Below are 13,752 nucleotides of genomic sequence, written 5' to 3' on the forward strand. Positions count from 1 at the left end.
ACTGATCATGGCCTTGAGATATGTTAAGAAAGGGGATTGAGATAGGTAGAATAAATATCTATTATATTTTACTGTGTTCTATTCTAAAGCAGTGGTCCAGTGGATGAGCAGGCTCTGAGGTTATGATTGAGTTTTACAGTGTATTGGATTTTAAAGAGGCAGCCTGCTTTAGAATAGAACAAGAGAGTAGAATATAAGTTAGATACTTAATTTTCCGTTTTGTGAGAAACGGAAATATCATATATTTAAAAGTCCAAACAAAGATAGGCTACATAAGGTGTGGATAGGCTGAAGCTAAAAAAAGTCAAACCTGTGGAACTTCCTTTAAACTGCTGCTCTCTACGGTCCTATTAGGTAGCCTACCCCTGGCCGCTCCTGATACCCTTCCCAATAACACCTCCTTTCCCCTGAAGTGTAGGCCTACTCTCGTTCACTAGGCTACTTCCCACAAATCTAAAAGCATTGGATTGGTGGAGGCATTTAGGCTAGAGGGAGTTTACACCAAATGTATTTAACCAGTGATTTCCTTCAAATCAGTGAAGGGGAAGTTAACAAGTGCAAACTTTGGGAGGAAGGACAGATAATTGCGTCTTAAATCTCTACAGATCGGTGTCCCACCCTCAGGGCGGTTGAGCTAATGTGCGGTAATGTGATTAGCATGATGTTGTAAGTAACAAGAACATTTCCCAGGACATGGACATATCTGATATTGGCAGAAAGCTTAGCTGTACTGTCCCATTTATAGTAGCTATTACAGTGAAAGAATACCATGCTATTGTTTGAGGAGAGTGCACAGTTATGAACTTGAAAAGTTATTAATAAACCAATTAGGCACATTTGGGCAGTCTTGATACAAAATTTTGAACAGAAATTCAATTGTTCATTGGATCAGTCTAAAACGTTGCATATACACTGCTGCCATCTAATGGCCAAAATCTAAATTGCGCCTGAGCTGGAATAATACATTATGGCCTTTCTCTTCCATTTCAAAGATGATGGTACAAAAAATAAATAATTTAACGGTTGGTTTTTTCTTTGTATTATCATTTACCAGATCTATTGTGTTATATTCTCCTACATTCACTTTACAATTCCACAAACTTGAAAGTGTTTCCTTTAAAATGGTATCAAGAATATGCATATCCTTGCTTCAGGTCCTGAGCTACAGGCGGTTAGATTTGGGAAGGTCATTTTAGGCGAAAATTGGAAAAAAAGGGGCGGAAACTTTTAAACACTGTCGCCATCTAATGTGAAAGTCAGTGGCCGCTAGATGGCAGCTTGCACACACTGAGTGGAGAGACTGGTCACGAGGCAGTGCGTGTCAAAAATAAGTGGATGACAGAAAAGTTTTAGTATCGTGTTTTTTAATCACATGCCGACAAAACTATGTTTATTACTTTTATCATGTCAATTGATTAAAATAATTTAAAATGGCAGCCTTGGCTTTAATATTTGCAGAGACTAGTCCTAGGCTACTCCAAATTATACATAGGTCTACATTTGGTGGATGAGAGCTCTAACAATGTTGTTTCGAGGGGGTAGTGTAGGATATGCTATCCTGTGAAAGAAAAGTCACTTCCGAATGGGCGAAATAATAAAGATAGACCTGCCTATAGGCTAGACTAGGCTACATCTAAATGTAGGCTATTGTATTTAAAAAGATACATTTTATGACAAGCAATTTCTGTTGTGTATCGGAGCGCAAGAAGTGGTAGGGGTGGACTGATGGAGTGTGAGAGAGAAAGAGAGAGAGAGAGAGAGAGAAAGAGAGAGAGGGACTGAGCTTAGAGCTGGAGTGCGCGCGGGATAGCACACCGGCTGGATCGGGGAGTCGCGAGGATGGAGATCCGACCAGACAGGTTTAAGGCGGTTGCAGCCAAGAATCTGGGAAAGATACACAGGTACCTCCTTAACTTCTTAACAATTGCTTATGGCTTGCCTTATTTTTCTGTAAACCGTTTGTTGAAAATAGCTTTTTCTATAGGCTGCGGTAATTGATCACCATCTGCTACCCATTCCCAATTCTTACCACCCTATAACTTTTATTGGTGATAGTCAAAGCCCAAAAGGGCAACTGTTCGTGAAAGGGACCTAAAAGAAGTGGCACTTTCAGACAATATAGCGCACGGTCGATACCTGGATCTCAGTGACGCTCACTGTATGCTAGGCGCACCTGGACTCGTTTGGACAGTGTGCGCTCAGGGGCACAGCAAAATGGCAACATCTGGTGTGCATCCAGAGATGGGGTGGACATTATCACTATAAAACTAGAAAAAATAAAATAAATCGAGAGAGTATGTTATGAAATTCGATTCGGATAGGCTGTATAACATTGTGCAATACTCCGATCGAAATGTATTGATGTAAATTGATTGTAGCAGGGTTTGGGTCAATGCGAACTGAATGCAGTCAATTCAGGAATTAAACTGAAATTCCAATTCAATCATTTGAAAAGGGCATACATTTTCAATGACTTCTCAATAAACTGGAAAGTAGCTATTTATTTCAGAAGTACCATTTTTTTTTAATTCACTTCCTAAATGAACTGCTTTAAATTCGAATGGCCCCCAACCCTTGGATTGTAGGCTACCTAGATTGTTTCGGTCTTGGCGTTCAGGTGAGATGTGCCACTCTTGGTTTCAGCAGAGAGTGCGTGCGGGATCTGAGACCTGTGTCGCTCCGAGAGGTGTGATTACGTCATGTTTTCGTGCGTAATTGACGCGCACTGGCCGACTGAGAAGGTTGTCCAGATGGAAAGGAATAGAGAGAATCAGATTAGCCTCATGTAACATGGATGGTCCCCGGTGCCGATGACAGACCGAAACATCGACAGACAGACAGACAGACAGAAAGACAGACATACAATACCCATCGCCATCCTAATTGTCGCGTGTTCAAGCAAGTAGTTTACATTCAACCTGACGGTTCGATGCAATGACTCTGAACATGTACATAGTTGTGACAGGATTTTAAACTTCCCCTGCAACTACAGGTGCGGATTATAGGCCTATCGTTCGCTATGCAATTGCAGTGGTCACGTGCATCCACTGGTTTAATTCATAATGTTTCCAATCAATTTTTATTTAGTAACTTGGAAATGTATTCATAAAAAAAGCCATAGGGCCTATATGGCGTACAAAAAGGCCTACAGTAAATAAATAAAAAGCCCCAGTCATTGTTATGATGACCAGAATTATAGATATGTTTGCACAAAATCATTCAACATGAACATTTCATCACATTAGACTAAATGTCCATCATTTTAGCTTGGAATTAACTCATTAGGATATTTAGCCTGTGATTAAAATTGGAAATATTGTCAAATCAATAGAGGTCTTTCAAATTACTTTTGCCAGGTGTATTAATTGATTGATTGCATTTATTCGATAATTAAATGTAGCGCGGTGCTCCAGCTCCAGCCAGGCGAACTTCCGTGGGTCGACTAGGCCTACAGGTTATTTCGACAGACGGATTCTCCGTAGGTCGACTGGACACTCAGGCAGGAGTCACTGCTAAACTAAAGGCTAGAAAATAGGTGTCGGGAAAAAAACACGTTTAAAAGCTCCTGCATCCTCCTGTCGAAACCTTGAATCGAAGCATAACTCCAAGCGTTTTGAAGATTTCAGAAATCTCACGTTTTCTTTATTATTATTTTTATTAGCCCATTATTAATATCGTTTACATGTTTTATATATATTTACAACAGCATGGCCTAAACAAATGCATCGTTACGGAAGGAAAAACCTGTGAGAAAACACAATGTCATGTTAATTTAAACCGGTAGATAATCTACATAATAAATTACCATAAACGGTTAAAAATAGAATATTAAAAAGTGATCAATTGATCGTCTGTGTAGGTGACAAAAACAATCGAGATTATAGTCATTGATAGGGCAGCAAACTCGAGCTCTCCCGGGATTTGAGGTAGCAACCAAACATATAAATCCCCATCCTGAAATAGACCGTTTCTCTGCCCAGCTGTCGGTCCACGCAAATCCCCTAACTCTACCCCTCCCACAATCCCACTCCAAACCCAGTCCACTGTCACTTCCTCTCGCCCCCCTCTTCTCACCCCATCCTCATTCACAGACCAGCCTACTCCATCATCTCATCCGGGGCCCCGGATTAAGAGTGTAAGGGCACGCGAGTCAAATCGCTTTTTTCCCCCTGGCTCTCGGGAGGCACGTGCGTGCTGGTGTCCAATGCTAGTTGCTTTGAAATACTGTATGTGATTTGATTGGATTTGATTTATTTATATAGGGCCTTTCTACCAATGCTTTCTACCAACTGAGGTAGTAGGCTAAAGGAGGTACTGAAAGCGCTTTACAGAGGGGAAAATCACCTTCACACTACACTTCTTGCACGACTGTGAGGGCTTACCCTCAGAGGAACTAGCTATATGACTGTAGTGTATCAGACTGAAGGCTCAGAGGAACTAGCTATATGACTGTAGTGTATCAGACTGAAGGCTCAGAGGAACTAGCTATATGACTGTAGTGTATCAGACTGAAGGCTCAGAGGAACTAGCTATATGACTGTAGTGTATCAGACTGAGGACTCAGAGGAACTAGCTATATGACTGTAGTGTATCAGACTGAGGGCTCAGAGGAACTAGCTATATGACTGTAGTGTATCAGACTGAGGACTCAGAGGAACTAGCTATATGACTGTAGTGTATCAGACTGAGGACTCAGAGGAACTAGCTATATGACTGTAGTGTATCAGACTGAGGGCTCAGAGGAACTAGCTATATGACTGTAGTGTATCAGACTGAAGGCTCAGAGGAACTAGCTATATGACTGTAGTGTATCAGACTGAAGGCTCAGAGGAACTAGCTATATGACTGTAGTGTATCAGACTGAGGACTCAGAGGAACTAGCTATATGACTGTAGTGTATCAGACTGAAGGCTCAGAGGAACTAGCTATATGACTGTCAAGTATCAGACTGAGGACTCAGAGGAACTAGCTATATGACTGTAGTGTATCAGACTGATGACTCAGAGGAACTAGCTATATGACTGTAGTGTATCAGACTGAGGACTCAGAGGAACTAGCTATATGACTGTAGTGTATCAGACTGAAGGCTCAGAGGAACTAGCTATATGACTGTAGTGTATCAGACTGAAGGCTCAGAGGAACTAGCTATATGACTGTAGTGTATCAGACTGAGGGCTCAGAGGAACTAGCTATATGACTGTAGTGTATCAGACTGAGGGCTCAGAGGAACTAGCTATATGACTGTAGTGTATCAGACTGAGGACACAGAGGAACTAGCTATATGACTGTAGTGTATCAGACTGAGGACTCAGAGGAACTAGCTATATGACTGTAGTGTATCAGACTGAAGGCTCAGAGGAACTAGCTATATGACTGTCAAGTATCAGACTGAGGACTCAGAGGAACTAGCTATATGACTGTAGTGTATCAGACTGATGACTCAGAGGAACTAGCTATATGACTGTAGTGTATCAGACTGAGGACTCAGAGGAACTAGCTATATGACTGTAGTGTATCAGACTGAGGGCTCAGAGGAACTAGCTATATGACTGTAGTGTATCAGACTGAAGGCTCAGAGGAACTAGCTATATGACTGTAGTGTATCAGACTGAGGGCTCAGAGGAACTAGCTATATGACTGTAGTGTATCAGACTGAGGACTCAGAGGAACTAGCTATATGACTGTAGTGTATCAGACTGAGGACTCAGAGGAACTAGCTATATGACTGTAGTGTATCAGACTGAGGACTCAGAGGAACTAGCTATATGACCGTAGTGTATCAGACTGAGGACTCAGAGGAACTAGCTATATGACTGTAGTGTATCAGACTGAGGACTCAGAGGAACTAGCTATATGACTGTAGTGTATCAGACTGAGGACTCAGAGGAACTAGCTATATGACTGTAGTGTATCAGACTGAGGACTCAGAGGAACTAGCTATATGACTGTAGTGTATCAGACTGAGGACTCAGAGGAACTAGCTATATGACTGTAGTGTATCAGACTGAAGGCTCAGAGGAACTAGCTATATGACTGTAGTGTATCAGACTGAGGACTCAGAGGAACTAGCTATATGACTGTAGTGTATCAGACTGAGGACTCAGAGGAACTAGCTATATGACTGTAGTGTATCAGACTGAGGACTCAGAGGAACTAGCTATATGACTGTAGTGTATCAGACTGAAGGCTCAGAGGAACTAGCTATATGACTGTAGTGTATCAGACTGAGGACTCAGAGGAACTAGCTATATGACTGTAGTGTATCAGACTGAGGACTCAGAGGAACTAGCTATATGACTGTAGTGTATCAGACTGAAGGCTCAGAGGAACTAGCTATATGACTGTAGTGTATCAGACTGAGGACTCAGAGGAACTAGCTATATGACTGTAGTGTATCAGACTGAAGGCTCAGAGGAACTAGCTATATGACTGTAGTGTATCAGACTGAAGGCTCAGAGGAACTAGCTATATGACTGTAGTGTATCAGACTGAGGGCTCAGAGGAACTAGCTATATGACTGTAGTGTATCAGACTGAAGGCTCAGAGTAACTAGCTATATGACTGTAGTGTATCAGACTGAGGACTCAGAGGAACTAGCTATATGACTGTAGTGTATCAGACTGAGGACTCAGAGGAACTAGCTATATGACTGTAGTGTATCAGACTGAGGACTCAGAGGAACTAGCTATATGACTGTAGTGTATCAGACTGAGGGCTCAGAGGAACTAGCTATATGACCGTAGTGTATCAGACTGAAGGCTCAGAGGAACTAGCTATATGACTGTAGTGTATCAGACTGAAGGCTCAGAGGAACTAGCTATATGACTGTAGTGTATCAGACTGAGGGCTCAGAGGAACTAGCTATATGACTGTAGTGTATCAGACTGAGGCTCAGAGGAACTAGCTATATGACTGTAGTGTATCAGACTGAAGGCTCAGAGGAACTAGCTATATGACTGTAGTGTATCAGACTGAAGGCTCAGAGGAACTAGCTATATGACTGTAGTGTATCAGACTGAGGGCTCAGAGGAACTAGCTATATGACTGTAGTGTATCAGACTGAGGACTCAGAGGAACTACCTATATGACTGTAGTGTATCAGACTGAAGGCTCAGAGGAACTAGCTATATGACTGTAGTGTATCAGACTGAAGGCTCAGAGGAACTAGCTATATGACCGTAGTGTATCAGACTGAAGGCTCAGAGGAACTAGCTATATGACTGTAGTGTATCAGACTGAGGACTCAGAGGAACTAGCTATATGACTGTAGTGTATCAGACTGAGGACTCAGAGGAACTAGCTATATGACTGTAGTGTATCAGACTGAGGACTCAGAGGAACTAGCTATATGACTGTAGTGTATCAGACTGAGGACTCAGAGGAACTAGCTATATGACTGTAGTGTATCAGACTGAGGACTCAGAGGAACTAGCTATATAACTGTAGTGTATCAGACTGAGGGCTCAGAGGAACTAGCTATATGACTGTAGTGTATCAGACTGAGGACTCAGAGGAACTAGCTATATGACTGTAGTGTATCAGACTGAGGACTCAGAGGAACTAGCTATATGACCGTAGTGTATCAGACTGAGGACTCAGAGGAACTAGCTATATGACCGTAGTGTATCAGACTGAGGACTCAGAGGAACTAGCTATATGACTGTAGTGTATCAGACTGAGGACTCAGAGGAACTAGCTATATGACTGTAGTGTATCAGACTGAGGACTCAGAGGAACTAGCTATATGACTGTAGTGTATCAGACTGAGGGCTCAGAGGAACTAGCTATATGACTGTAGTGTATCAGACTGAGGGCTCAGAGGAACTAGCTATATGACTGTAGTGTATCAGACTGAAGGCTCAGAGGAACTAGCTATATGACTGTAGTGTATCAGACTGAAGGCTCAGAGGAACTAGCTATATGACTGTAGTGTATCAGACTGAGGACTCAGAGGAACTAGCTATATGACTGTAGTGTATCAGACTGAGGGCTCAGAGGAACTAGCTATATGACTGTAGTGTATCAGACTGAGGACTCAGAGGAACTAGCTATATGACTGTAGTGTATCAGACTGAGGACTCAGAGGAACTAGCTATATGACTGTCAAGTATCAGACTGAGGGCTCAGAGGAACTAGCTATATGACTGTAGTGTATCAGACTGAAGGCTCAGAGGAACTAGCTATATGACTGTAGTGTATCAGACTGAGGACTCAGAGGAACTAGCTATATGACTGTAGTGTATCAGACTGAAGGCTCAGAGGAACTAGCTATATGACTGTAGTGTATCAGACTGAGGACTCAGAGGAACTAGCTATATGACTGTAGTGTATCAGACTGAGGGCTCAGAGGAACTAGCTATATGACTGTAGTGTATCAGACTGAGGACTCAGAGGAACTAGCTATATGACTGTAGTGTATCAGACTGAAGGCTCAGAGGAACTAGCTATATGACTGTAGTGTATCAGACTGAAGGCTCAGAGGAACTAGCTATATGACTGTAGTGTATCAGACTGAGGGCTCAGAGACACTACAGTCATATAGCTAGTTCCTCTGAGCCCTCAGTCTGATACACTACAGTCATATAGCTAGTTCATCAGACTGAGGGCTCAGAGGAACTAGCTATATGACTGTAGTGTATCAGACTGAGGGCTCAGAGGAACTAGCTATATGACTGTAGTGTATCAGACTGAGGGCTCAGAGGAACTAGCTATATGACTGTAGTGTATCAGACTGAGGGCTCAGAGGAACTAGCTATATGACTGTAGTGTATCAGACTGAAGGCTCAGAGGAACTAGCTATATGACTGTAGTGTATCAGACTGAGGACTCAGAGGAACTAGCTATATGACTGTAGTGTATCCGAATCAAAGGGTTGAACTAATCCATACTTTGTAAATTATTGGTGTATTCACGTATATGGTTGGGCTACAGTACCAGTCAAAAGTTTGGACACAGCTACTTATTCTTGGGTTTTTCTTGTAGAATAATAGTGAAGACATTAAAACGATGAAATAACACATATGGAATTATGTAGTAACCAAAAAAGTGTTAAACAAATTAAAATATATTTTATATTTGAGATTCTTTAAAGTAACCACCCTTTGCCTGTATGACATCTTTGCACACTCTTGGCATTCTCTCAACCAGCTTCATGAGGTAGTCACCTGGAATGCATTTCAATTAACAGGTGTGCATTGTTAAAAGTTAATTTGTGGAATTTCTTTCCTTCTTAATGTGTTTGAGCCAATCAGTTGTGTTGTGAAAAGGTAGGGGTGTTATACAGAACTGTTATACAGTTAAGCAGTCCCTATTTGATAAAAGACCAAATCCATATTATGGAAATTATTATGAAACCATGACTAAAGGACACCAATAATAAGAAGAGACTTGCTTGGTTCAAGAAACATGAGTAATGGATATTAGTCCGGTGGAAATCTGTTCTTTGGTCTGATGAGTCCATATTTGAGATTTTTGGTTCCAACCGCCATGTCTTTGTGAGACACAGAGTAGGTGAACGGATGATCTCCACATGTGTGGTTCCCACCATGAAGCATGGAGGAGGAGGTGTGATGGTGTGGGGGTGCTTTGCTGGTGACAATGTTGATGATTTATTTAGAATTCAAGGCACACTTAATTTTTATGGCTAGCGGAACCCCTCGACAACATTCCGTTGAAAAGGCAGCGCGTGAAATTCAAAAATATTTTTTTGAAATATGTAACTTTCATACATTCACAAGTGCAATACACCAAATTAAAGCTTAACTTCTTGTTAACTTCTTATGGCTGGGTGGCAGTATTGAGTAGCTTGGATGAAAAGGTGCCCAGAGTAAACTGCCTGCTACTCAGGCTCAGAGGCTAACATGTCAAACGATGTATAGAATAAATCTGTAGGATATTTTTAACATAAATCTTCAATAATGTTCCAACCGGAGAATTCCTTTGTCTTTAGAATTGCAATGGAACGCAGGTCGCACTCACGTGTGCGTGCGTGATCAGCTCATGGCACTCTGGCAGGCCTCTGGTTGATTCAGCTCTCATTCGCCCCCACCTCACAGTAGAAGCCTCAAACAAGGTTCTAAAAACTGTTGACATCTAGTGGAAGCCTTAGGAAGTGCAATATGAGTTGAAAAACTACAAACCTCACTTGAGAGTAAGGGTGAGGGTGTTTTCTATCCAACTTGAGAGTGTTTTCTATCCAATACTACTAATAATATGCATATATTAGCTTCTGGGCCAGAGTAGCAGGAAGTTTACTCTGGGCACGCTTTTCATCCGAACGTGAAAATGCTGCAATGCTGCCCCCTATCCCAAACAGGTTTTAACCAGCATGGCTACCACAGCGATACGCCATCCCATCTGGTTTGCGCTTAGTGCGACTATCATTTGTTTTTCCACAGGACCATGACCCAACACACCTCCAGGTTGTGTAAGGCCGATTTGACCAAGAAGGAGAGTGATGGAGTGCTGCATCAGATGACCTGACCTCCACAATCACTTGACCTCAACCCAATTGAGATGGTTTGGGATGAGTTGGACTGCAGAGATTTTTATTTTTATATTACCTTGGCAAGTCAGATAAGAACAAATTCTTATTTACAATGACAGCCTAGGAACAGTGGGTTAACTGCCTTGTTCAGGGGCAGAACAACAGATTTTTACCTTGTCAGCTCGGGGATTCAATCTAGCAACCTTTCGGTTACTGGCCCAAAGCTCTAACCACTAGGCTACCTGCCGCCCCAGTGAAGGAAAAGCAGCCAACAAGTGCTCAGCGTATGTGGGAACTCCTTCAAGACTTTTGGAAAAGCATTCCAGGTGAAGCTGGTTGAGAGAATGCCAAGAGTGTGCAAAGCTGTCATCAAGGCAAAGGGTGGTTACTTTGAAGAATCTCAAATATAAAATGAATTTTGATATGTTTAACACTTTTCTGGTTACTACATGATTCCATATGTGTATTTGTTTTGATGTATTCACTATTATTCTACAATGTAGAAAATAGTTAAGAAAAACCCTGAGTAAGTTTGTCCAAACTCTTGACTGGTACTGTATATTCACACAATGGGAAGTGTGTGCGTGTGCGTATGTGAGCGTGTGCGTATGTGAGCGTGTATACTGTGTGAGTGGTCTACCTCACAGACAGAGCCGTGATCCCTCCCTGTGAATGCTGCCAGGAGTTCATCTATTATTTAGAGTTTTTCTCCATCAGAATGCATCTCTTGTTTCTATATTAAACTAGGTAGGCAAATACTATAGTAGTATAAGGTACAGAGCAGCCCCAACACCCTCTCCTCTCCTCTCTAAGGTACAGAGCAGCCCCAACACCTTCTCCTGTCCTCTCCTCTCTTCTCTTCTCTACCTTCACCCCTTCCCTGCAGTCATTCCCTTGTCATCCGTCAATAAATAATAATATTTAGCAGAGGCTTTTATCCAAATACCATGCTCTACTAACTGGTCTGCAGAGGACCATGCTCTACCAACTGATCTACAGAGGACCATGCTCTACTAACTGGTCTACAGAGGACCATGCTCTACCAACTGATCTACAGAGGACCATGCTCTACTAACTGGTCTACAGAGGACCGTGCTCTACTAACTGGTCTACAGAGGACCATGCTCTACTAACTGATCTACAGAGGACCATGCTCTACTAACTGATCTACAGAGAACCATGCTCTACTAACTGATCTACAGAGGACCATGCTCTACTAACTGATCTACAGAGGACCATGCTCTACTAACTGATCTACAGAGGACCATGCTCTACTAACTGATCTACAGAGGACCATGCTCTACCAACTGATCTACAGAGGACCATGCTCTACTAACTGGTCTACAGAGGACCATGCTCTACTAACTGAGCAAACAGTAGACGTGTCCTATAGCTTTCACCTATAGTATACAATCAGTGTGCATTTATTTGCAATCTAGCTTATTGGCTAATGGTCATCACAGCAGAGCTATCTCAACCTATAGGCCATCGCAGCGGAGCTCTCTCAACATATTGGCTATCACAGCGGAGGTCTCTCAAGTTAGGCTGCTGGGGGGGGTCATACACCCAATTAGTACAGCCTGTAACAGACCCCGACATGCAGGGTGACATTTTGACAGAGACATAAAGTGGTATCATTGTCAAATTTATGGAATTCATGGTTAAGATACGTAGTGCCACTGTCATTTTAAACCCTCATATTGATGCAATTCATGTCATTTTAAACCCTCATATTGATGGAATTCATGTCATTTTAAAACCTCATATTGATGGAATTCATGGTTAAGATACACAGTGAGCCCTCCCCACCTCTCCTGTTATGGATGTCAAACAGGGACAGGTTAAGAAGGAAATGCTACCACAGGTATGGGGAGGGAAATGGTAACTTTCCATACTAGCGATGCCTTATTGCAATGTCAAGACAGTACTACTATAGTTCTACATTTGATCTGTAAAGCACCTTTCGTAAAAATAAAAACACTACAAATATTAAAAAACAGTACATACAATACATACATGGGCGACAGGTAGCCTAGTGGTTAGAGACAGGTAGACTCGTGGTTAGAGACAGGTAGCCTAGTGGTTTGAGGCAGGTAGCCTCGTGGTTAGAGACAGGTAGCCTCGTGGTTAGAGACATGTAGCCTCGTGGTTAGAGGCAGGTAGCCTAGTGGTTAGAGACAGGTAGCCTCGTGGTTAGAGACAGGTAGCCTAGTGGTTTGAGGCAGGTAGCCTCGTGGTTAGAGACAGGTAGCCTCGTGGTTAGAGACATGTAGCCTAGTGGTTAGAGGCAGGTAGCCTAGTGGTTAGAGACAGGTAGCCTCGTGGTTAGAGACAGGTAGCCTCGTGGTTAGAGACAGGTAGCCTAGTGGTTAGAGACAGGTAGCCTCGTGGTTAGAGACAGGTAGCCTCGTGGTTTGAGGCAGGTAGCCTCGTGGTTAGAGACAGGTAGCCTCGTGGTTAGAGACATGTAGCCTCGTAGTTAGAGGCAGGTAGCCTAGTGGTTAGAGACGGGTAGCCTAGTGGTTAGAGGCAGGTAGACTAGTGGGTAGCCTCGTGGTTAGCGACAGGTAGCCTCGTGGTTTGAGGCAGGTAGCCTTGTGGTTAGAGACAGGTAGCCTCGTGGTTAGAGACATGTAGCCTCGTAGTTAGAGGCAGGTAGCCTAGTGGTTAGAGACGGGTAGCCTAGTGGTTAGAGGCAGGTAGACTAGTGGGTAGCCTCGTGGTTAGAGACAGGTAGCCTAGTGGTTAGAGACAGGTAGCCTCGTGGTTAGAGGCAGGCAGCCTAGTGGTTAGAGACAGGTAGCCTAGTGGTTAGAGGCAGGTAGCCTAGTGGTTAGAGACAGGTAGCCTAGTGGTTAGAGACAAGTAGCCTAGTGGTTAGAGACAGGTAGCCTCGTGGTTAGAGACAGGTAGCCTCGTGGTTAGAGACAGGTAGCCTCGTGGTTAGAGACAGGTAGCCTCGTGGTTAGAGGCAGGCAGCCTAGTGGTTAGAGACAGGTAGCCTAGTGGTTAGAGGCAGGTAGCCTAGTGGTTAGAGACAGGTAGCCTAGTGGTTAGAGACAAGTAGCCTAGTGGTTAGAGACAGGTAGACTCGTGGTTAGAGACAGGTAGCCTAGTGGTTTGAGGCAGGTAGCCTCGTGGTTAGAGACAGGTAGCCTCGTGGTTAGAGACATGTAGCCTTGTGGTTAGAGGCAGGTAGCCTAGTGGTTAGAGACAGGTAGCCTCGTGGTTAGAGACAGGTAGCCTAGTGGTTTGAGGCAGGTAGC

The 13,752-nt window shown here is 43.1% G+C and overlaps 1 protein-coding gene across 1 annotated transcript in view; it reads left to right on the forward strand.

Annotated features, from left to right (window-relative positions):
* The first annotated feature begins 1,747 nt into the window (after positions 1 to 1,747).
* slc17a7a (solute carrier family 17 member 7a) overlaps positions 1,748 to 13,752 on the forward strand; it is a 58,300-nt gene continuing 46,295 nt past the window's right edge. The window contains exon 1 of the mRNA XM_071404334.1: positions 1,748 to 1,901. Coding sequence (XP_071260435.1) covers positions 1,840 to 1,901 — 62 coding nt within the window. The 5' untranslated portion in view covers positions 1,748 to 1,839. The remainder of the gene's footprint in view (positions 1,902 to 13,752) is intronic.

Source organism: Salvelinus alpinus, chromosome 1, assembly GCF_045679555.1.
Source record: "Salvelinus alpinus chromosome 1, SLU_Salpinus.1, whole genome shotgun sequence".
Lineage (NCBI taxonomy): Eukaryota > Metazoa > Chordata > Actinopteri > Salmoniformes > Salmonidae > Salvelinus > Salvelinus alpinus.